Consider the following 26,561-nt stretch of genomic DNA (forward strand, 5'->3'; position numbering starts at 1 on the left):
ACCAGAACCCCCTTTTGCACACTTTCCTCATACATCCGTGTAAGATAAGGGGCAATCGTGGATGTGTTAGATTTCAATTCAACAGGAAGGCCGCTAGGGTCCGTGGCTTTTCAGGACTGCAAGGCACAAATAGTCTTCCTCCCTTCCTCGTTAGTTAAGATCCTGGGGGACCAGAACCGGCAGTCCCAGGGTGTCTAATAATTCCATAGCTGCTGGGTGAGTTAGGGCTTGGGCGGAAGCATAAACCTGTTTGAAATGTTTAGCAAATGCTTCTGCAATGTCAGCTCTGTCGTCTATTTTTGTACCCCCTTGGCCAACTATCTCAGCCACCCATCTATTGCCTGTATCCCATTTGTCTAAACAGGCTTTACTAACCTTGTCGCCAATGTCACAAATGCGATGTTGGGTGGCCCGGTATTGGGCCCAAGTTGAATCCTCAGCGGTGTTTCTATACTCTTGTTGTTTCATAAGCAGTTTGTGTTTGAAGCCCGGAGAATTCGATGCCCCCAGATCACTCTCGAGTAGGGCGATCTCACTCTCTTTTGCCTGTAAGTGCTTACGTTTCTCTGTTCTGTGCCCCACTATTGCTGCCACCCCACTACCCCTCACAACTCTCTTGTATGCCTACCACAGTATGATGTCTGAATTTACTGATGCCTCGTTTTCAATAAAGTTCTGGTTGGTCACCTCAGTGAGCTTATCTCTAATCGTCGGGATCTTGAGGAACCAAGGGTTGAGGACCATTTCGTGGCATGTGGGAGATGGGGCGCTGCCATAGAGCACTACCAGCAGGGAATGGTCAGATATGCCCCTCGGGAGAAAGGAGAGCTCCCTAAATATGGGGAGCTGAGTGGCTTGGCAAACAATATAGTTGATTCAAGACATACTACCGTGTACTCTGGAAAGGAAAGTATACTGTCTGGCCAAGGAATGACAAACCCTCCAGACATCTATCAGACCTAGAGACCCTAGGAAATCTGTTAACATCTTCAAGAGCAGTTTTCCCGTCTGGGTACCTGTCTATCTAGGTCACCATTGAGAGCTGCGTTACAATCTCCCCCCAGGAGCACATCACCCTCGGTCAGGTTCAATAAGTGGGGACAAGAGCCGCCAGTATCAGAGAGTGTAATCTAGGAGGAATATATAGGGAGGTCATATAATTAGGGATCTACCCTCCCAAAGGCCTCAAACTGTAACAAATCTACCAAGTGGGCCGTGGGCGGTCTTTTGAATCTGGAAAGGGAAGGAGGTGCACATGAGAATTCCCCCCTATCTAGATCACCTAGCATAGCCCGAGTGAGCCACCAGTCTATATCCCCATCTATTGAGGGCACAGCAAGAAGACCCTTGGATATGAGTTTCCTGTAAAAGCACCATGTCGGGGGCCTGACACTTCAAGTATTGCAAAACTCTCCCTCGTTAAATTCGATTCCCCAAACCATTGACATTCCACGAAAGCAGTTTAACGAGGCTCAAGAGCGGAGTCGAGTCACATTTATCCCCATCTAGGTGACGTAAAAAAGGTAATCTGTAAGATAATACTACAAGGGTGGAAACACCAGGATACATCCGCCCACCCCCACCCTGCAATTTCATTGTAAACACTCTGAACAATGCAAAAACTGATCCATTGCTTAAGTGATTGTCACTCCTCAACGCACCAGGAAGAATGCTGTTTATAGCTGCACCATAACATAAAACATACAATACAAATATTCCATTGAATACACCCCCCATTTTTGCAGAGCGCCTATGTACCCTTAACGAAGCACCTTTGCAAGGGGAAATTCTACATAGCCGAAGAGCCCCGACCGAAAGAATCAACACCCCTTCGTCTTCACCACACAAGCCCAGAATATAACAATCTGCAAGTTTTTTTGATCAAAATAGTTATCAAACTCGGGAAACCACCTGCAAGCATCCAATCCCCTGTGATGACACCGGAAGCTGGAAAACATGTCTATTAATGTACGGTCAAAACACACCAATTATACACACTTAATGATACACCCACTTGTCCAGTGGTCAACATGGCATGGTCTTTTAGTGCTCACCAGGACCACTCACAATTTTCGCACTGTGAAACGACTATGTCAGCTCAAGGTTCAGGAAGGGCTGCCTTGGCAACTTGACAATGGAGCTTTTGTAACAAATTAAACACCCTCCTCTCGGGGAGAACTTTCGTTGCGGCCTTCATGAACCTGGAGATGTCTTAAAGAGTTGTTTTTCATGGCACCAGGATTTCTCCATCCCTCCAACCACTCCCAGACCTCCTCAGGGGTCTGAAAATCCAGGATCTCCCCTCCGCTAACACGTGCAGCTTGGCCAGAAAAAGCATTGCCTACTTCAGGTCTTTGTCCCGGAGTGCCTGCTTTACCTCCAGAAAGGACCTGCGTAGTCTTTACACCGTCAGTGTAAAGTCTGGAAAAAATTTGATCATTCTCAAACTTGAGCGGGGGAGCTGTACTCTCCAGTTGAGGGATAATGTCTCTGTCTCTGTAATTAAAAATTCTCACCAGGAGAAGATGTGGAGGGGTGCCCGGCTTTGGTGGTCCCCCGAGCACTCTATGAGTGCGTTCAACTGAAAAGTACAGAAACAGGGTTCGGGGTTGTAGGTGTTTTTGGATGAGATCTTCTAGGAAGAGGTCAGTAGTCTGCCTATCCACTCTTTTAGGAACCCCCAAAATGTGCACATTATTTCTGCGTGCCCGCCTTTCATATTCTTCAAGTTTGGCCTGCATGTCCGAGGTTTGCACCTGAAGCTTTTTGACGGTGGCCTCCAAGGTTTTGGTAGATTTTAGGAGCGTCAACACTCTTCTTGACCCTGTCCCCCAAGCTGCATAGGTCAGCATGCATCTGAGTGGTCATGGCCGTTACCATGTCCATTTTCTGTTCCAGCATCATGCAAACCCCCTGGATAGCTTCCATCACGTCCATCAAGGTTGAGGCCCCCTTCTCCAGCTTTGATCCCTGTGGTGCCGATTTTTCCTCCATGCTATCCATCTTGGAATAGGCAAATTTGTCAAGCTTGGTCGGATGTGACTGTTTGGGCCCCCTGGTTGTGGACATCCTGGCGATGACGGCCCTTCAAATTAGCCCCAACGGTGCACGGGGTGCTCGGGCCACCAAAATGCGAAGCAGGCACGGTTGCCATGTCAAAGTCAACAATCAGACTCACCACACCACCTAACTGCATAGGTAGCTAATCACATCGAAGATCAGTTTTCAAGCGGTGGTCCAACAATAATGCCAGGGCCGTTTGTATCACTCCCAGCAGACGGGCACCAGGTGGTTCCAAATCTCATCATGTCACCGGGACCCCGGCAGGAGCAGCCGTTACAGTTTCAAACCCTAGACCACCAGGATCACACAAAGGGGAACAGCAGCCAGTGGGCCAATAACAGGAAGTCTTTGGGCAATCGCGCTGACCAAATAATCCATGCCCTCTAAGCATATCCCTGAAGCACTCCTGCCACGAAGGTGCACATTGAAGACAGAGGAGGAGGAGAGGGAGGGGGGGCAATGGCAGTCCTCGATGTTCGGTCCCCCAGATCACCTTATATAATAGAGGTGCAGGGTGTCTTGTATTGCGAATGAGTAGGGGGGGTAGGCGAAGAGCTACACTCCACCCGCAGGTCAGGCAACCAGTAGGACATATAGTCTTACCGGACGGGTCCACTGCTTCTCCAGGGTCGCCAGAGGACCACAGTACAGGCCGCTAGAGGAAGGAGATACATGCATTCACAGGTCCCACTGGGTCAATTGGACCGGAGAGAACACTTTATCTCAGGCCCACCACGGAGGGCCTCGCTCCTCACCGTCTTTACCGGCACTCTCCTCGGCACCTTCACGTTGCACTCGGTTTGGGGAGCGCAGATAATAAGTGGCACCACTCCACGCTATTGTTGCTGCCCCCCCTTTCGAGTCCATTGTGCAGCATTCAGGAATGGAGGGGGGAGGTGATTGGAGGCTCCGCTCACTGTCGTCTTTGCCGGCACCACCACAGGCTCACCACAGACAGCAGAGGCAGTGGAAATCTCCTCCAGTCACCAGCACGTCCCTGGCCCCACTCTCCACCCCGTCGCCCGCTAGTCCCCGGACTCCTCTCGGGGAACAGAGATAGTGGAAGTCCCCAGTCCCCGCTGACATCGCCGGTACACCCCACAGTCCACCGCAAGGCCGACTGCTCACGATGATATCTCTGTCCAGCGACAGTCGAATTCCACCAAACTTGTATCAGGTTCCCCAGAGAAATAAGGGGACACTGGACAGGTAGATTTGCTGGGCTTGCACAGATATGTGGACGGATATCAGGGGAATTAGCTCGGTGGCAGATGGAGCTCTACTCCTCTGCGGCCATCATGGGTTTTGGCTAGCTACGCCCCAGTCCTCGATATTTTCGACACAATATTCTGTCCACATGATATTTGTGATTCCGATATTCTGTTAGTGATTCCATATTCCTCTGTCTTTGTATTTACTTTGTTTTTATTGAATATGAGTGTTGAAGAAGGGTTAATGTGGCAATTGAAGAAATTACTCTGGATTGATACATAATACCTTCCCAAAGCATAAGGTACTCCCATAAGCAGAAACACAAATAATAGTAGGTACTCTTACAATATACCCCCTGAGAAGATGTGCCCAACAAGGTATGATAAGTAGCAGTGTACAAAGTTGCAATGATTTTCTCTACGAATCTTCTGAAAATGCCACTAAATACTGCAACTAGTGCCTGCAGTTTGCAGAGTTTTAGTTGTTTTCTGAAAAAAGTTGCCAACTTCCCCTGAGTTTCAAATTTGTGAGGAAAACTATGTTAGAATTAAAAAGTAACAAAATGGAACATACATTTTCAGCAGGAACTATCCGTTGCAAGGATATATTTTATTTAATGTATTCAATTTGCATGGGAAAACTAAGGACGTGCATGGATCAGTGGCGGCTGGCATTTTTTAAAAGTGGTAAGGCACGTGCAGCGTGTAAAAGTTAAATCATTTTCTAAAATACAAACATGCTTAGATTTGCATTGCAGAGGTGATTGGGCACCATTCTATTTATAGGTACATTTAATTTATAATAAATCTGCACCGATCACCTTTGCAATACAAATTTTAAAGTAATTAGAATAAATAAACATAAAGAAAAAATATCCTTACCTTGAGGAGCTGATCCTCTGGATTCACGCTGTAAGGCAAAGGTGTGCATGCTGGGCAATAGCATCCCAGCCAATCCAAGCACTGCTTTCATGCTGCATTTAGTACCAAACGGCATAAGAGCAGTGCCAGGGTTGGCTGGGTCAGGGAAGTAGAACGCTCTGTGGGAGACTGATGGGGCTGTGTCGAAGCTCTTCCAGCCCTCACATAGCGTTGATTATAGAAGCCACAATTCTGCATGTGAGGCTGGCTGCAGCAAAAACATGCTAAATCTGACATGCGCAATTCATTAACATAGCCTCAGCCCATCCTCTCTACTTTTCTTTGTAGCTCTGCCCCTATCCTACAGGAAACAAATGCATCAGGATATGAACACAGCCTCAGTCAATCCTCTCCACATTTCGCAGTAGCTCTGCCCCTACACTACAGTAACAAAATGCATCAAGATATGGAGTCTGTCGAGTCAGCGCCCCCAGGTTCCTTTGGATCATCTGCGCCTGGCGTAGATGAAGGGAAAGCAGGAAACTCCACAGATCATCGGTAGACCATTAAACAGGAATAATGCAAGACTACACTTGCATGATCAAACATTTTCATGCACCTAATGCTAACCAGGCTTTATTAAAGCTAGCCAGGCATCCCCTGAGTGTATCAAGCCCTTCTATATGTTTCTTGCCTTAAGTTTTACGACTTCATGGAAAAATATTTTTGGGTCAAGTGGAGCTAGCAAAATATTTTTATGATATCTAAATGACAGGGCGCAGCAATATAAATATTCATCTAAATAACTTTTGGCAGCTGCATTTTGCATTCCAGAGCAGGGACCTGTTTTTGACTTTAGGGAAAATTCTGGGAACTAACATGCCTCAACTTTTACAAACGACTTGCTTGGCAGGGCTGCTTGTCTATTTGATTTTGAAAAAAATAACCTTGTGTAAAAATAAACGTTAACGAAAAAGTACTGAATAAAGACCTGTGGTTTTATCTCACAGAACGATAATGTCATATTGTCAAATAGTTTGGAGTGAAAATCTTACATTTTATATTTAAACAAAATAAGTGTAAGACAAAAGTAGCATCAAGTTTGAGAAAACATGAGAGGTGATCTGGACTGCTTTGTATGTGCAATATCATAAAGTTACTTTGTTTTGTCATTTTATTACTGTAAAATGCTAGTTATTGCTGGGATCACTTTTGCCAGATAGTCTCATAAGTAGCTGTTCATACAACATTCAATAAAATAATGTCTTCATGAAATGGAGCTGTTGGTTGGGGCGGTGAAACCCTACTCAAGCAGCAACCACAGTCCTTGTCAGGATGAAGGGCAAGCCCTAAATTAACCTGTACTGAACTCTCTGATAACTTGGCACAGGACAGTCAGGCTTAACTTCAAGACGATGTTTAAAGTGTTTGTGCAACACTTCAAACAGTAATAGAGTGAAAATATCACACATAAAGAATTAGACAAATAGATTAATTTGTAATAAATAAAACGTGACTTAAATAACAAAAATCCAATCAGTAGAACCGGAGATATGCAACTTTAAAGTTTTACATGAAAATAATGCCAAAAAAACACAAATCACCAATTGTGGCTATCTGGTAGCACTGGCAGAGGGCAAAGTCACAAGCTCAGACCAACCATGAAGGAGTTCAGGCTGGCTACAGGAAACCGGATGTATGACGTTACAACGCATATTTTACAACGCCTACCTTTACAACACAATTTTTACACCGCAACATCCATTACAAAGCATACCATTACAGCGAATTCTTTGAAACTACCTTTACAACGCATTCCACTACAACGCATACTACCTTTACAACGCACACCATTACAACGCATAACATTACATTGCATGTAAGGTAAGTGTTGGATAGTGTAGGGGTTAAAATTAGTATTCTAACTCCAGGGGGTGCAACAGTAGGGTAAGTGTTGGATAGTGTAGGGGTAGAAATTACTATTCTAACTCCAGGGGGTGCAACAGTAGGGTAAGTGTTGGATAGTGTAGGGGTAAAAATTACTATTCTAACTCCAGGGGGTGCAACAGTAGGGTAAGTGTTGGATAGTGTAAGGGTACTATGTGTTGTAATGGTATGCGTTGTAATGACTGCGTTGTAATGGCATGCATTGTAGTGGTGTGCGTTGTAGTGTCATGCGTTGTAATGGTTGCGTTGTAAATGCATGCGTTGTACTGGATGTTGCGTTGTAAAAGTTTTGTTGTAATGGTAGTGCGGTGTAAAAGTTGCGTTTTAAAGGTTGTTTCCCCAGGAGGATGTGAGGCCTACTGAACAAAGTACTTAAAATCCCGGTTTGCAGAGTGTTGCAAGGGTCCGCGTCAAAGATCCATCACACAGCAGAAGCAATGCTTATGTTACGACTTTTGAGGTTTGGCAAGGCTGCAATGCGAGGTTCTGCATTGTTGTCAAGGATCCCATCGACAAAGGCTTGTGCAGAGGATGTATTACATTGCTAGGGCTATGCGTCATTTCCAATGAGGAGTGAGGCTGCGATGGGGTGTCCATCGTTGTGACTGCTGCTGATGGGGGCTTCAAGGGCCTGCAATGGGGATGTTTCGCACTGCTGTGGTTCTGGTCTTTACAAAGGTTCCAACCGAAGCAGCATCGGCGACACATTGGTTCTGCTTGGGATTGTGCTGCACAGCAGAGAGATATGTCACTTGTTCTAGCTCCACAGAGGCTGACAGATAACCTTAGACCCACATCCAAGAGTCCATAATTTGAGTTGCACCACTTGGCAGGGTAAAGTCACAGAAGGCAGACTGCAGGTGCTGGGTTCATAGTCATTGAAGCTTTCTGTCCCTGAGGCTCAATTCAGGATGCTAGCCAACTAGCTCTCAGATTCACTTAGGGTCCTGGGTTCAACAGATGCAGGTCTCATCCTTCTCACCCACGCAAGAGGGTAGCAGGTCAGCACAGCAGGACAGCAGTTCATCATAGCAGTGTAGTTCAGCATGGCAGTCCTTTCAGCAGCACAACAGGTTTTTGTCCTGGCAGAGTATCCACAGGTCCAGAAGTGTACTAAAGAGCTGGGGCCTGGGGTCAATATAAATACCTAGTTCTTCCTTTGTAGTGGGAGAAGCTTCTAGTGGTGCCCCTTTGAAATTTACAGGTGTCCTGCCTTCCTTATCCTGGCTCCAGAATAACTACAGGGGGTATGTAGCCCTTTGTGTGGAGGCAGGACGCAGCCTATTCAAGTGTAAGTAGGGCTGTGCCCAGCTCCTCTCTCCCACCCTGCTACTGATGGCCCAACCATCAACACCTCAGCTCTCCATTGTGTGTGACTGTCTAGGAGGAATACACAACTTTCAACTGCACCCAGGCATGTGACCTAGAGACAGGCTGCAGGCACCAAATGGATAAGGATGGAAATGACAACTTTCTAAAAGGGGAATTTTCTAAATTGTACCTTAAAATCTGACTTCACCATATGTTAGGGTTTTTCACTACAATTCCACCAAAGACACCAAACATGAATGGGTCACCTGTTCCTATTTGGAAGTTAAAGCTTATTTAATGTAATAATGGAACTCCAATTGTTATCCTATGGGAGAGGTTTGCCTTGCAGTAGTGACAATCTAATTTAAGAGTTTTTCACTACAAAGTACATGTCCAACATTTTAAATACATTGCACCTTGCTGTCTGGGCTGCCCAGCGCCTGCTGTTGGTGCGATTTATATATATTAAAAAGGATGTGTTTGGGTCTGGCGAAAGGTTTACTTTGCCAGGTCAAAATGACACACACAGGCTGCAATGGCAGGCCTGATGCATATTTGAAAGGGCTACTTAAGTGGATGGAACAATCAGTGCTGCAGGCCCACAAGTAGAATTAAATTTAAATGGCCTAAGTACATATAGTACCAGTTACTGGGGACTTATAAGTAACTGTAATATGACAATTGGGTGTAAGCTAATGATACCATATATTTTAAGTAGGGGGCATATACACTTTAGCTCAGATTACCAGTGGTAAGGTGTGCAGAGTCCTAAGGCCAGCAAAAACGAAATCAGCAAAAAGTGGAGGAGGGACTCAAAGTGTTTGGAGGAAGCCGCCCTAAGGCTGACAGATCTAACTGTGTCTAACTTTGAAAAGAGAGAGAACAATGAGTATACGGTTGAATCCTGTGTACAAAATGACAGACTCTTATTTGCATGTTCAGACATAATTTTGCATGTTGTTCTGTCATTTAGGGGTTGTGCTTTATGCATTTGTAAGATCGTACTTATAGGTATGAATTTTTATTTTCTTTCATTTTGCTAATGTATATGACTGACCTGGGGAATGGTACTGTCACGAAGACACTGGTATTACATTCTTTGTCCTTCCTTTGTCTTTCAAACAGATACCATGTTCTGTGGTATCGGTTTGTTTTCATAGAAATACCTGTCGACCTGTGCATTAAATTTCTTTCTCCCTTTAACTACTTTGTAGGTCACTTGCATTCCAGAAAACAAGTAACAAAAAACCTTTAACATTATAAAGCAATTATCTTTGTGAATTCATATATGTTTTATCTTTTCTCTAAAACAAACAGTTCTTTTAAATATAATGTTTCATTATCCTAGGGCACTACAAAACAAAAACAGAGTTATCTTCTAAATATAACATTTGCACTCCCTAGATTAATGCATTGGGACCTTTTGTAGATCTTGGTTGATGGGAGATTTAGTTACAAATGTGGGGAATGTCTTGTCCACCGAATTACATGTGAATTAGACCATATGGTACTCAGTGGCATAACGAAACTTGTGGGGGGGGCCCCCTACAAGGTACATGGAGGGGCACCCCTCCGGACTCAACCAAGAGCTCTCAGCCCAGGTGCTGTGCTGTGGTGGGCCTCCTGGAGCTCAGGGCCCCCGCACCGCGGGGCTGTGGGAGCCAATGTTGTGCCACTGATGGTAATTCTAATACTGCGTACGGGCTATCCATCATGGTTTTGACATAGTATCCGGTTGCCAAACTCTAAATAAGGTCCCTAATATTAACCTTGTGTAATTATCATAATTTCAGTTAATCCTACATAGATCCAATTTAACGGGCTAATGGAAGTGTGTGCAATTTCCTGTTTTCATTACACATACCCCAAACCCTTATCTTGGTCTCTTGTGAGAGTTATGTAGAGCAGAAATGTCTTGCAATAACAGGCAGTAGCTAATGAAAGATATGCATAATAATGTATTCTTACAGACAGCTGATGAAAGTGGTGTTCACTCCCTAAAACAGTGCCAACATGCTAATTTGCATGTGAATGGCTCACCTCGCATAGTAAAGTCAAAATTATTTGATTGTTTCACGACTTTTATGTGCTACACAATAAAAAAAACTGGTTGTCCTGGCCCTCACCAACTTTCCAAGGCTTTTATAAATTCTAATCCTACCTTTCTGAAGTAGGATCAAGGATATCAGACAATGGATTACTTTACAACCACTTTTTATTGAGGAGGTCTGTGGTCCAGCTCTATTAACATTGTGTTCCATAGTGAAGTAAGAAATCCACTTGGGCATTGACCAACGTCTTTGTTTGTTTCAACAACTAGATTTAAATTCATTTTTGATATTCATATGTCACTATTTATCGGCATTACTCCAAATTACTGTGTGATTACGAAAAGATAGGAATAATTGAATCCAAATTATATTTCATAATGAAGCCAAATTTTAGCATTAAATATTGGGACAATTAAAATTATGTTGGAAGAGAGTACCCTGCCTAATTGTACCCCTTGCAGAGTCTATCTGTAATGCTCTGGACATTGCTAGCGGGGTAGTGCCTTAGTTAGTGGCAATATACCCCTTGTGTCTTAGTTACAATTTGCTATCATGACCACACAATGGATAATTAATACTTTCTTCTATTTTGTCATGTTAGAAATGTCTTCAAACACTATGATTGTTTCCTATTTTCAAATAATGTAGCAAACTGTTTAAACAAAATTAAATGGAACTGTGTCTATTTATATTGTTACACACCAGTGTTTTTGCTGTCACAAAATGTACATTGTACATGTGGCAGCATAACTATAACTTTCTTCACGTATAGTAATATCCTGTTTTATCTGAAAAGCAGACCATGCTGATTTTAAGATGATTAAATGCATTGACATTATGGCCTTACCTGATAGGGGGAGTGGTGGACCAGATCAACATTGTGTACCTTACTGCAATGCATCGTACTATCCCATTTCACCTCTACCATGTTCTTTACTATCGGGTATAAAGAACATTTTCATCAATATTTGCACGACATTGAGTAACATACATGCTGAATGTTTCATATGACATTTTAGTTATTAAATATGTGACTCATATTTTTCAACCTTCTATTTTTTTTATCTACTGTAATGAGATGGATGTTTTCTGCATCTAGATGTGTCTTCTCAATTTATGATAACCCAAAGTAAGTCATGATGAAGATTTTAAATAAAAAGCAAGATATGTAGAAACGTTTATGAAAAACTTGCTATCTCTGACTCCATTCTTCAAATCATGAAGTTTATTCTATTTCAGATTTTACCAAATGTAAGCTTATAGACCAACAAGATGTTTGTGAAACATGAAGTCATGCAAGGATTAATGTTCTTTTATGAAAATATGCAATCCTAATTATCTGCTTTCATTATGCAGAGAAACGATGAAGAGGCAGTTGTGGACAGAGGAGGGACTCGCTCTCTTCTGAAAAGCCACTTTGAGAAGGAAGACTTAGAAGGTAAGGGTACCAGATGGTCATCTGTCTATTACGAGAGCCTTACTTTTCAATTCGTCTGCAAGGCTTGGAGGAAATGCGTTTTGATTAAACTAGCTACATAACTTGCATTTTCCATTTTTTACTCTATCATTTGTTCTATGTTTCACTATGTAATTGTTTATTCTCAGTATTTCTTAAAAGCTGTTTTTGAGTAAAGTAGTGCTACTTTAGGAATTCCAAAATGCAATCCACAGAACCTTTGACTAGGGAGCTCTGCCTACATCTCTCCTATCTTTTCTGTACAGAGATCTTCATCATTATGACAAAGATATAGGCACATGACTGGAGCAGGAGGGACAAGGGTGGATGGAGGGAAAATGGAGAATCATTTCTACAAAATACTTGAGGCTAGGAAAAATTGAAGTAGGGATTTAGGAGATGCCATGTTAATACAAAACTACATCCACATAAGATTAAGAGGACAGCAAGTCCAGAAAAACACATTTAAATCTACCACAGTAGTTGTATTCACAAGACATGTGTAACATTTACAGCATCCCAGCCTTGCAGTAAGTCCAGCAACACACATGGCGAACCACTGGTACTGCAACACACTCCCATAGAAATCAATGGAGGCATGAACTTAAAACTATAACATATGGAAACTTAACATAACTTAAAATATTATTTTAAATAAAACTTTTTTTAAATTAATTTTACTTTTATTATGAAATGTATATATTTTTAAGTTAAAACATTCTAAGAGCCTGATTATGAATGGCTCAAGTCACATGTAATAACTATTGGACCCGATAAATATCCAAAACTGAGGTGTTCAATATTAAACCGATGTTAACAACAATAGCATATTCTGAGATTTTTGGGGTAAAACTTGCAGATTTTGTCATTTCCCACAAAGTTGCCTGGTGGTTACAGAAATTAAATGATTAAACAAATAGTTCATTTACAAGCATTTTCTCCCTGGCTGTACCAGCTCCACAACAACATTTTATATTCTGACCTATCAGACCTAAGGGTAGGGTTCATTTATGTAGGGCACAACCCAATGCACATGAGTCCCAGACTACTCTGCAGTGCACTGGTAGGGATTGGGCTTTGTGTCTTACCAACTGGACGCATTTCAGCCTCTGGTCTTCATTACAAAATGAGTGTCCTTGACCTTCGGGGAAGAAAACAACACGAATGCATCCTACATATTCTGCAACCCTTTACATGCTTTGACTTTGATTGTGATCATTGACATTGTTAAAAAGCTTTCTTCTGAATATCCTGCAGTTCACTAAGGATCCCTGTTGGATCCTCGTGAAAAGCTTGTTAACATATTTGAATTTGGAGTCAATTTGTTTGCAACTATTTTATCGAATAGTTAATTATCTTTAAAGTATGTGTTACTCTTGAACCAAATCTCCCTTCTTATATAAAAGGAACTGGACTCTCATATTTGGAAGGTAAAAAATGCAAAAAAGCTTTGTTAAATGTTTCCTTATTAGGCTTAAGACGAATTTTGTACAAAATGTAATGTTGAATACATGCATTAGAAATTGATGTTCTACTGTATTGTTCAAAACGTTCACAAAGATGCTGGTAGGAGGAAAAAGCTGACACCAACTATATATTTTTAAATGAAAAATGTAAACCTTCAATTGTTATGTAAAGCTAAATTTGCAGTAACACAGGGGCATATTATCAAGGGGGTTTATCTCCGCTTTTTTGGCTTTAAAAGCCAAGAAAGCGGAGATAAAATGATCTCCCTATTACCTAGCTGTTGCTAACACCAGTTAGCGACAGCTAGCGACCATCTTGGGCCCCACTTTGCATTTCAGTGATATTTATCACTAATGACATGCAAAGTGGGCGTGCTAAGATGTTAGCGACTGGAAACAGTCGTTAACATCGCTATCTCCTATTACCAACTATTACCAACTTTTGGAGATATTCGCGCTAAGCGCAAATATCTCCAAAAGCTAACACCTGCCCCTGAGCAGTTCTTAGCCATGTTATCCTATGGTAGGTGGATAACATGGCTAAGAGCATTAGCTCGGTAATGCATGAATATCGCTGACTTTTCAGCGATATTCATGCATTTCGGACGATTTTTATCGCTTAGGAGATAAACCTTGATAATAGCAAGGTTCCTAAGCGATAAAAATCGCCGCTGCTCGGCGATAAAAATTTCCCCGCTAAACCAACATAGCGATAATTATCGCTAGTTGTTGGTAATATGCCCCACAGTTTCTCAAGGCGCTTACTGATTTGTGCTATAAATGTGGTTTTACCAGTGCACTGTATACAAACTTCAAACCCAATCGCCATGTGTCAAGGTTGCGCGTTGAACAACTCAATTGATTCCTGGGGGTAAGTATTAGGCCATGTTCTCTGAGGCGTAGCCAAAGACGGGGATTGTGCGCATCTTTCTAGCGTCTTCAGTGCATACTTGTCGAGTTAATGCATATTTTGCTGACAGCAGAGCTGGGAAACACACAGAAATAATTACTGCCCTGTGTTTCCGAGCTCTGCTTACGGCAAAACAAATGCTGAGATTTTACAAGTTAATGTATGCACTGAAGAAGCCCTAAAGAAACTCACAAACGTCTTCTGCACTGGCGTCGAAAACAGCATCATGATATGGGCCCTGGATTTGAAGTTCTAAACACGCTTCTTCATTTTCAGACAGCTTCTCCAGGCCTGTATTGTATTCCATTGTTGTAGGATGTGTGTTACGATTCCACATTATTTGGGCAGTTGTGCATTGTACAAGTGTAACATAACATAACAGAATAGAACAGAACAGAACAGAACAGAACATTTAGCAGAACAGAACATCCCATATATTTCCTGTTTGTGTGTAATGCCATTTTATTTAGGAGCTTATTCTTGTGCACAGGTTAATTTGTACCTGTCAAAGGCAAATTTTGGTATGAGCAAATGTTAAAAAGGAGGGAAAACCCACTAATACTCTCTCATCAAATGCCTGTCACACTGCACCATTTCCCGCATGGAACTAATTATGAAAACCCAGAATCCCAATGATTCACCTGAGGCCGAACTAATTCACACACACTTTCAGGCCCTGCATTACCGCTGAAGTGCCATTAAAGCATTAGCATAACGGATTGACAGTGATTTCTGCTCTTTTCCAGCCTTGTTATTGGCTGGCAAATGTAGCATTATTATCTTTAATCAGAGGACCAGATGCATACTCTTGAAAATGCAGCTCTGAGGACTGGCAGATGTTTCAGGTTAATAACGAGCACATAATCTCCCACATGTTTTGCTTTTCCCTATTCATGCTAGTTCACTGTGTTCATTGAAGAGCCATGTTGTGGCCAACATACAAACACACATTCCCTTTCCCGGAAAACATGTTGATACATATTTATCTGATATCTATCTCATAAAAATATCTGTTGAATATACAGTGGTTCCAACCAGAGGCCAGAATCTGCACATTTGGCTCAGTTATTCGCAGAAGTAACTTGCAGTAGATCTGATCATTAACATGTTATATGAACATCTACTAATTATGCAATGAAGGGTCAATATCTGTCATAAAGCATCTTTTCATTTAGAATGGATATTATAGGCCGGCTAGTGTCTCTATTGCACCTTTATACCTGTTTGCTTCTTCTAACCCTACAATTTACAGTCAGATAGGGTTTGTCACAAGTTTCTGTAGTGGGACATATTTCGTTTCAATTTTAGACAACCTCAGAATTATTACTGATGTCTCCTGCAACTGATACTGAAACCCACGACACCCTATTGGCTTGCTGTTCTAATATCAGTATGAGTGCGTGCCGTAGAGTAGATTGCTTCACATTTGTCTGGCTAATATCAAATGGCAAACACAAGGAGATGATGAACGGAGCCCTGACACTTTTCAGACCCCCCCACCCCAGTCAAAGATCTGGGTTGAATCCATCATCATTGTTCTTTAGCTCACTTCGCCACCTCAGTTCAGGCCCAACTATATGCAAATCACTCTTGACCCTGTGCCTCATGGGAACAGTCCACCTGTGTCTGAACTGGGGTGGAGAAGTGACTATCACGTGTATTCCATGACTACAGTAGCCCTTCCTCACTTTGTCTCGATGCATTACAGTAATAGTAATTATTCGTGCTGTAATCATTTCCTGGCATGTTGATTTGCAGTCACAGAGACAAATGTTATAGCACTCTTACTAATATAGGCACCTCCACTACAGCATTTTAATTTAAATAAACAACACATCTCAGCCACGAAGCGAGTTGTTATTGCTTCAAGGATAATTAAGTATTGCAGCTCTGTAAAGCTGGTTAATCACCTTCAAACAGCACAGAATACATCGGTGTGCATTTTAGTAAATTCTCAGCAGGGCCCGCATAATGACATTCTTTAGAGATTATATTTGCTTCCAGTGGAGACTCTAATTAAATTGAAAATCCTCGCCACAATGCACAGCATTCATTTTGTAATGCTCCGGGCCTCATAAAAACACCTAGATTGCCACCCTCAGCTCTGTCACACTTGCAACCAACCACCTGTGCGAGAACATCTTGAGACGGATATTCAATGGTTCGGTTCTCCACTGGTCCACATTCTTGAATAAATTGATATAAATGTGCTGGTCGAACAACATATTCTAAACTTCCTCCTAAAACAAATTCGTTTCTCCTCTGTATCCTCTACTCTCACTGCAAATAGACAAAATGGAATCTGCAGCACTGTGGTAGCTCACCTTTATACAAAAGACACTAAACCACAACCAATAGGCGAAGATACATTTAATTTTCTAAAAAAATGGCAGGTTGCCTGTGCATCTGTTATCCAGCCTTTTAAGATGGTGGACACATCCCTAAATTCTTGGTCTTTGATGTTACTTAGACAGTTAACTAGCCTTCACGCAGTCACACGGTGCTCCGACTCTGGTATCTGTTTTTTGTATAATAATGATTTCCAATAATGGCCAGATCGATAATTGTATGGAGGAGAAGAAAATGTTCGGTAATCAGGTTAATGGACATAATTGGGCCATGTGTATCAAAGGGTTTTACCCATTCTGTGTCTATGGTAAAATGTGTTCATACATATGGGCCATACTTACCCAAGTGCCCGGCTAGAAACAGCTCTCATAATTATGTGGGCCATGTGTATCAAAGGGTTTTACCCATTCTGTGTCTATGGTAAAATGTGTTCATACATATGGGCCATACTTACCCAAGTGCCCGGCTAGAAACAGCTCTCATAATTATGTGGGACACGGCACTAATTCTGGAACTTCAAAGAGGCCAGAAGCTTTATGGCCTCTGGGTGGCACAGTGTCCAGGTCAGATTTGTAGTGAGTAACCTGCTTCCCTGGATCTGAGACGCATCTTGAGTCTGTCAGAGTGCTGTGCAAAGAGTAATGGAATAGATGAAGGAAACACGGTGGTGGTCACCACGAACCACAAGTGTGCGTCATTGGAAGCTGCAGGTGGAGGCCGGTATCATGAGCGATTGCAAAAGCAGTGTGCTCTCTCAGGTGCAGAAGAAATAGTCTGAGTTGGCACCTGCTGTAGATAAAGGGTACCCATGATAGCTGGAGCAGCAGTGTGCACCTTTACTTAAAATTTAACGGAAGTGAATTGGCAAAGCCATTTTCTAATGCAATGGAGGGAAGACCCATTTCACTCTCCATGGATGAGATATGACCTTATGCACAAAGAGTGCTGCAGTATGGGTAGCCCAATCATCTGCGGCCCCTTGTGTAATATATAAGTACCACAAAAAAAGTGGGTGCAATCGCCTGCTGCACTCCTAAGGTATTTCCACAATCCAGAATCAGGTATATGGTAGTATTTTTCATGTTCACGAAAGTAATGGCTAAGTCTAATCAAGCAGACATATAATATTAGGAGTGACAACAGAACTAGAGAAGAGTTTAAAGTGCATTCATCATAACTATCATGAAAGTATCTGCGTTGATAACCTTGAAATTATTTATATACAATGTGCAAAGTGACCATGTACGCAGTTTTCTTTAGAGCACTTGTTTTTTTTATGTGATAAGCAAATATTTACCGTGTTCCTTGTGCAAACTTGTAAACTTAACCCAGCTTCAATTCTACGGCTGGACTTCTGATTTCAATAAATTCGTTTTTAATTTGGATCATTGTTGTACAACGTCGCATAGTTAATTAAAAAAACTAACAATTCACAAACTTCTGCACATTTTAAATCTCCGCAGTATACTTTGCTGTAATGCCACATTCTTGTATATGCTGTTTAGCCACGTACATTCCAGAAAACAAATAATTTATTTTGCTTCAGGTTATTTACGCCTGACCCGTGTATTTCTTCCTAAGCACTTCTACCTTAAAATAGCTGTCTGACGGGGCATGGAAAAGTAAGAAAGATGGAACATGTGGATCAGACAGAAGACTTGATCCACAGCAGTCATAGAACATTACATAGGTCTGTAGAACAAACCAAGTAGGAACATTTAAAAAGGTAATAAGTCTATAATAAAATGCAAAACATTCTCAGTGTATTTTCTCATTAGAGGATGGGATGGGAGAACAGCACCAATAGCTAAGCAAAAGAAGTGCATTGTTAGGTAAGTTAGAGGATAAGTAGGTTTTCAACTAATTTGGACAATTGAATGCTTTGTAATGTTTGGAGCAGATTCACAGGAAACCGTTTATAACCAGTAACTAAATTATTACATTGAATAGGAGAGCAAGGACACAAGAAAAAGAAGAATATTTATGTGGTGCAACATATGAAGAAGCATGGGTAAAATGCTTTTCATAGATGTATAATCTTGAAGAAAATCCTCATTCTTCTCTTTTGTGTAGTTTTGGCAAATTCTTCTTAGGTTGCAGCCTACCAGACAACACAGCTGTTTGGATGCAAAGACATACTGGGGACTGCTGAAAGCTTCCCTAGCAAGGCATGCCACCCATTGCTTCCCATTGGTTTTTGTAACTCACGTTTGCTTGATTTCTATTTTGTGGCTTTATTTGTTTTAGGCTGACTGTCTCCTTGCATTCCTGCACTAGTGTCTGCTTTCTGAGAAATCGTTTTTTTCTTTTTCTTGAGCCTATCAATGTGCTGTATTTTTGGGAAGACGGTTCCTGCCTCCTACCTTTCTGCTTGACTGATTCAACTTATCTTTTCCACTTTGATCAATGATCTGGCATGCCAGTGAAAAGCTTGTTTATTTTGGTCAGTGCTCTTTACTAATAGCATCACTTAAACTATCCTCTTCCTTAGCACCTTAGCTGCGTCGAACGTTCAGCACCCAGTGCTGAACGTTCGAATAACGAGCGCTGGCCCGTCGCCCAACGGTCGTGCGCAGCACTGGGGAGGTAGCGCTCGCGACGACCGTTGGCCGACAGCAGCGCTTAAGGGGTTAATTTCATGCCCATGCCATTGGCAGTGGAAGTAGGGGTGCGAGGGGTGCTGAATTACCCCCAAAATAACCATGCCTAAGTTCAGAAATGGTGAACACTAAATAGGCCTTTAAATGTTGTTTTTATATTGCCATATTTGCTGTGCATTCAAACACAGAGGTCACATGTTATGCTCTGTCTTCTGAGGGAGGTTGTTGTTTATTTTTCTTTCTCTGACTGCAAAGTAAAATGATTTATGTGACCGTCTTCACGCTGGGCACTGAGGTTGGGAAAGGCTATATGATGTTATTTGTTTTAGCACACTAGATAATTTAAATGCCAGTAAGTGAAAAGTACAAATATTTCAGAATATAAATGAATTAGAAAAGCACATTTTATTTAAAATTCTGAATTGTGGTGGTAACATATTTTATTTCATTCAAAATAAATTAATACAAAAGGTGATGCTAATTTCTACACATTATCTTTGTGAGCTGCATATATATATATTTCATCTTGTGGCAGGGTAGTGCCGAAGAAGCAGAAAAATTTGTGTTGGCTTTGAATGAAAATGCTCTGAACCTAAAGTTTACATGTAACACCAATGATGCCATTATCCAATTCCTTGATTTAGAACTGTTTGTACAGGACAACAAAATACAGACACGCACATACAGAAAGCCTACCGCAGGGAATGCCCTTCTGCACTCACACAGTTTCCACCCTACACCACTGAAACAATCTATTCCCTATGCTGAGTGCCTTAGAATGACACGTAATTGTAGCACGGAAGAAGGGCTGTCCAATGCCAAACAAGAGTTGTTTGGAAGACTCAGGGATAGAGGGTATACCAGCAGCAGTTGCAAGAGAGCTGATGACAAATGTAAAGGAAAGAATAGGAAAGATCTCATCTTCCCTAAAATCATCAATAAAAACACAACATCTTCCAATAGTAAGGACCCTCCAAGATTAATAACGGGGTACAATAGATACCATAGCAACCTACGAAAGATCCTGAGGAGGCATTGGCCCTTAGTCCGGGGAGACCCAAGCATAGGAGAATTGGTGGACACTAGTCCCTTAATCACATTTAAAAAGGCTAAATCCACGAGAGAAGAGTTGGTCTGCAATGCGCCTACCCTTAGAAAGACCAAAAACTGGCTAGACTCCCAGAGGGGCTTTAAAAAGTGTTCAAAATGTAAAGCCTGCACCTATGGTGTGAACACTACGAAAGTGCAAGTCCCCTTCAGGATTAAACCTTATGTTTTGAGGGATGCATTTACGTGCAAGACTGACTTTGCAGTTTATGTACTAGCATGTTCATGCGGTAAAAGATATGTAGGTTCCACCATTCATCCAGCCCACGTACGGATCTTGCAACATTTACGTGCAATCTCCAACAATGATCCTACGTACCCCGTAGCGAGACACATTCATGAAACCCACAATGGCAATGCTAAAAACATTCAATATTTTGTAATTGATAGCATTCCCAAAAATGTCAGGGGTGGCAATCGCCCTTTGGCACTGCGCCGCCTGGAGTCCAGGTATATCATACTCCTGAACTCAAAGATCCCATTCGGCCTGAATGCGGACGAAGCCTTAAGTGTCCACCTATAACAAGGTAATCAGAATACACACTTAGCGCTTCCTTTCCCCCTAGTACCATTCGATGAACATCTGCAGTACAACTACCACACCTTTCACGGGGTACTTATGGGCACATAAGAGCACCTTTCAGACACAGTTTTAGGTCTGAACACAAGGCACAATTTATAGTTTTTTCCTTTTATTTAATTTAACTGTACACTTTAGTGCACATTTACGAAACACTTTGCCCTGGTTACCCTACAATTACCAGCTCTACTTAGAGTATGACCATGCTCATGCCTATGCCCTTGTTGTTTGTTGTGACTTTAAAGTATAACTTTACACAAAAATGAATGAGCAAGCCGCTAAGCCCACTAGGGCAGTACTTCATAAGATAAACTTTGGAGCGAGTGCATGCGCGAGGGTCCATGTCAGAGATTCAGATACAATGTTGCGATAATAATGAGGGCACAAATACACGAATATCCACTTTGTTAGCAGACGGTGATAACAGTCATGAAACACGCGCGCATTATTTCCTGAACCCGTTTCAGCGCGAGACATTGTTTCAAACCAGCTAACTCTTAAGCTACCCTCAGAGCCGGCGGCGGTGATAGCTTTTTGCAACATTGTAGCGTTAGGAAAGAAGCTAATAGATACAACGCGCATTATTTCCTGAACCTGTTTCAGCGCGAAACATTGTTTCAATCGAGCTAACTTTTTACGCTACCCTCAGAGCCGGCGGCGGTGACAGCTTTTGGCAACATTGTAGCGTTAGGAAAGAAGCTAATGGCTATAACGCGCAGCAGAACTCACCCGGGGAGATGCTCAGGTCCCAAGCGGCAACAACGGGGATCATAGAAGGCGAACCAGCCCACCCCCACACACACACGCTGTAATGGTACACACACCAGCATGACACATGGGAGACTGGGATGCACAGGCAAACCAGAGGGTCTACTAAGTTAGGACCTTAATAAGGGCACATCCATGGCAGGCACTCAGGGTAAAAAAGCGGCAAAAAGTGTTAACTTATTATTTAAACACAGAAATGGCAGCAAATGTTTTTTCACCTTTTCAACAGCTGTGAATTGTAACATGCTATTTGATGAAAAGGTGGTTATCACTATTACTTTGAACACTTGTTTAGGTGATTTATGAATTTTTAAATTCTGTTGTGTAAAAAACTTTTCTGCAATGATTACTCGGTAATAAGAATGGAGAAAAGACTCTGTGTAACATCCCAGATTTACCATCATGTAACCATGGTAATACCTGGTCTGAACCTGTGTGCTAATTGTTAGACACGCCCATATCTCCACAGTATATATGTATGAGCTCAGTTTGAATGCAGATGTAGTGAACAAGGCGGCAACGCCGAAACGCGTCTAAGCAGACAGTGAGTAAATAAATCGAGTTTGGATTGAGATTCATGGTGTCAGCGCCTTCTTCGTATCGGATGAGTTTGGCAAGACTGGATATATATATATATATATATATATATATATATATATTACCTACTGGCGTTCGCCAGTAGGTATATATAGTTAGGATAAATTCCCTATGGGACTTTTGAAAATTCTATGTCTAATAACTTTGGCGTTTGTGGATGGAATCGGCTGAAATTTTCAGGAAAATGGCACATTTTGTTTCTGAGCAGCTCCTGAAAATTTGGTGGGGTTTCGTCAAGGGGGGGCTGAGAAAAAAGGGGGGTCCCAAAACGCGTTTTTTGCATTGAGTTTTCCATAGGGCGGTTGGACTCACTTTTAGCTCGAACGGCTGAATGGATTTGCACGAAACTTGGCAAAATTGTAGGGACTGTTAGCCCGATGTGTCTTTGCTAGGTCTCAATATATGTGCTCCAGTAGTTTTTGAGAAATTAACGTTCAAACCAAGATATATATCTGTAACAGCGCTCTGGGCAGCGATCCGGTCCGCTTACTTTTCGCTTATCGGAACTTTGCGCGCAGAAAGCTGATTGGCTCTCCGGTGTCTGTCAACATTCTAAACAGTCCGGAGTGGACGCCATCTTGTCTCTCGGTAGGATCGAGAGAGAAGAAGAGGTGGAAAACGAAGGGGGAATTTAATGAAAGGGGGCAAGGTATCCCCCTCTTGACCTCCTAGGAATGTTGTTGGGGTTATTAAAGGGTCCCGTGGGGAAAATAAAAAAAAAATGATTTTTCACGGTAGAAGCGCGGCCGCGAACTGGTAGCGAAACGGGAATTCGCCATTTTGTGCTTCGTAAATTAAATTACTAGTTATAAGTGGGTACGGGAGACGTATCCTAATCCCCTATGTTTCCTGAGGGTGGGTGAGGAGGCTGATATATGTTGATACATCTCTTCCAGCGGCTGTGCGTGAGCTTTTTTTTTTTTTTTGCTGCGTGACAGTCCGGAGCGGCCGCCATCTTGTCTCTCGGTAGGATCGAGAGAGAAGAAAAGGTGAAAAACTAAGGGGGAATTTAATGAAAGGGGGCAAGGTATCCCCCTCTTGACCCCCTAGGAATGTTGTTGGGGTTATTAAAGGGTCCCGTGGGGAAAATAAAAAAAAAATGATTTTTCACGGTAGAAGCGCTTCACGGGCCGCGAACTGGGCCGCAAACTGGTAGCGAAACGGGAATTCGCCATTTTGTGCTTCGTTAATTAAAGTACTAGGTATAAGGGGGTGCGGGAGACATATCCTAATCCCCTATGTTTCCTGAGGGTGGCTGAGGAGGCTGATATATGTTGATATATCTCTTCCAGCGGCTGCGCCATCTTGCCTTTTTTCGAATGCCACAATTTTGTCGTGCACGGCAGCCATTTTAGATGCCAGGCTGGTCCCAGGCTATCACCTACCCCTGCGGATGTAGTTTATGGCCCCAGCTGTAGAGAATTCAGACATGCCAATTCTCCTGATTCAGGCGTGTGAGTACTGATTTCAGTGCTAGTCTCCCGCCTCCCGATTTCTGCAAGCAAAAACCCGGGGGCATATTACTAACAACTAGCGATAATTTTTGTCTATAACTTGTTTAGAGACAAAAATTATCGCCGCACATCGGCGATTTTTATCGCAGATAAACCTTGCTATTATCGCAGAAAAGTCAGCGATATTCATGTATTATCGACCTAATGCTCTTAGCCATGTTATCCACCTCCCATTGGATAACATGGCTAAGACCTGCTCAGGGCAGGTGTTAGCTTTTGGAGATATTCGCGCTTAGTGCGAATATCTCCAAAAGTTGGTAATAGAAGGTAGCGATGTTAGGGACTGTTTCCAGTCGCTAACATCTTGGCACGCCACTTTGCATGTCATTAGTGATAAGTATCACTGACATGCAAAGCCGGGCCCAAGATGGTCGCTATCTCCTTTTAGGTGTCACTAACTGGTGTTAGCGACAGCTTGATAATAGGGAAATAATTTTATCTCCGCTTTCATGGTTTTTAAAGCCAAAAAAGCGGAGATAAACCCCCTTGATAATATGCCCCACGATTCCTTGGGGGTTTCAGCTGATAGGGCTTGGTATTGTGTTACATGGTAATTTTTCCATGAAACGTCAGAGGGTCGATGTAGGGGTTCTAGAAGAGGTGATAAACCATTTAAGCCTCATGAACAAGCGCATGGTCTTTTAAAGATTTCTGAAGTACTCGGGGCGGCGGTGTGTGTGTGCCCTCTTTCAGGAGCGGGCGGGGGGGCACTGCCAGCAACTTGCCAGGTCAGGTAGTGTTCAACACGTGCATCACCCTTTCTCTGCTTGCTATTGCGCTCCATGCTTCGGAAAGGTAAGAAAAAGAACGTGCATTTGAGTTTGAAATGTCCGATCCTGCAGCAGCACACTTCCAAAGCCCACAGATGACAATAACCCGATTCAAGGCCCCATTCACCCGTTTTTCAAAAAATAGATAACACTCCAACAAAGTAAGGTTATAAAACTTTATTAACTTTTAACGATAATGAACAGAACAAAAACTAAAAACATTTAAACATTTATTAACACAAAAAGCAACAATGGTTAGAAGCTGTCTTTTGTGCGAATAGTCCCAAGGCAGCACAACGTGCAGAGTTCTGGACGGCACCCAGGTGATGTCGCCTGGGTGCCGCACTGGTTTAGGGATCCTACAATGCTGCTCCGAAAATTGGCGTGGGGCGTCCCGGGTGGGGCGGGGGGAGGCCTCGTCAGTAGCGGTCTGTTGTGCGAATAGTCCCAAGGCAGCACAACGTGCAGAGTTCTGGACGGCACCCAGGTGATGTCGCCTGGGTGCCGCACTGGTTTAGGGATCCTACAATGCAGCACAGAAAAACAGCGTGGGGCGTCCCGGGTGGTGCGGGGGGAGGCCTCGTCAGTAGCGGTCTGTGTCCAGTGTCACATGGCTGACACAACATGTACGACAGGCACCCAGGTGATGTCCAGTAAACTGCCGCACTGGTTTTGGTATCCTACAATGCTGCTCCGAAAATTGGCGTGCGGCGGCCCGGGGGGGGGGGGGGGAGGCGGCGTGAACGGGCCTCCCCAGGTGGCGGCCATTCAGCTGTTTACCGCCCGCTCTTGCGACTACAGCGTCTCGCTCACCATGTAGTTGAGTTGTTCCCACTCTTGCGGTGCAGCGATAGGCGGCTGCCACATGACTCTTAAAATGGCGGACGGCTCTTCGGTTTTGGGCCTGGTCCACTGAAATGGCCCTGGGACACCTTGGAAGTCGGATGCTTGCCTGCTAGGGCTTGGGCTCCATTCTCGAAAAGCGTCCCCTCAGCCGTGAAGATTGTATAAAAGTCTTGGGGGCTCCCGACTCCCGCAGGCTTTCGGTGGGGAGCGGCTGCCATGATTGCTCGCGGAATGACCACGACGGAGCCACGAGATGGTGGTGCTCTCATGCTGACGCCAGCTTCAGTCTGAATGATCCAGAAACAAGGTGGGGCTTTCATCGTTTGGGAAAAAAAAATGTTCTAAACCAATGAAAAGTGTTATTTTTAGGTCATATGACCAAGCCTTCCATCTTTAGGAAACCAAAAGTAAAATGAACCAATGAAAAGTTTTATAAACAAGTCACATGACCTGTTATGCGACATAGGGCTACAAAAAGCGTAGAAAATCCGTTGGCACGTGAGGCGGCGTCAGTAGCGGACCGATGTGCGAATAGGCCGAAGGCAGCACAACGCGCCGAGATCCGGATGGCACCGAGGTGGTGTCCAGCAAATTGCCGCACTGGTGTGGCCATCCTACAATGCTGCGCCGAAAGACGGCGTGTCCAGCTGAATTGCGGTCACTGTTGCGGTACAGTGACTCGAACGCGCCGAGATCCGGATGGCGCCGAGGTGGTGTCCAGCAAATTGCCGTACTGGTGTGGCCATCCTACAATGCTGCGCCGAAAGACGGCGTGTTCAGCTGAGTTCCGGTCACTCTTCCGGCACAGTGACTCGAACGCGCTGAGATCCGGATGGCACCGAGGTGGTGTCCAGCAAGTGGCTGCACTGGTGTGGCCATCCTACAATGCTGCGCCGGAAGTCGGCGTGGGGTGCCCCGTTGGCTTATGAGGTGATGTCAGTAGTGGACTGATGTGTGAATAGGTCGGAACCAGCACAAGGCGCCAAGATCCGAATGGCAAGTCCTGGATGTTGAGTGCCTCAGTTGAGATTTCTGAGCAGTGCTTGTAGAACTGTCTGAAGCTTATTTGCACCTGCTGCAGCTTCACTAGGTCCGGCGGAACTTGTTGCCTTTTCCTTTCTGCTTCTTTTCCTACAATGCGTTTCTTCTGAAGA

At 43.3% G+C, this 26,561-nt stretch overlaps 1 protein-coding gene across 5 annotated transcripts in view; it reads left to right on the forward strand.

The window, feature by feature from the left end:
• Window positions 1–26,561, forward strand: part of SLC4A10 (solute carrier family 4 member 10) — a 1,035,540-nt gene that overhangs the window by 383,279 nt on the left and 625,700 nt on the right. For all 5 annotated transcript variants that reach the window (XM_086956614.1, XM_086956617.1, XM_086956615.1 and 2 more), the window contains exon 2: window positions 11,801–11,882. In XM_086956614.1, coding sequence (XP_086812740.1) covers window positions 11,801–11,882 — 82 coding nt within the window. The remainder of the gene's footprint in view (window positions 1–11,800; window positions 11,883–26,561) is intronic.

The sequence above is a fragment of the Lissotriton vulgaris genome, chromosome 2_1 (genome assembly GCF_964263255.1).
Source record: "Lissotriton vulgaris chromosome 2_1, aLisVul1.2, whole genome shotgun sequence".
Lineage (NCBI taxonomy): Eukaryota > Metazoa > Chordata > Amphibia > Caudata > Salamandridae > Lissotriton > Lissotriton vulgaris.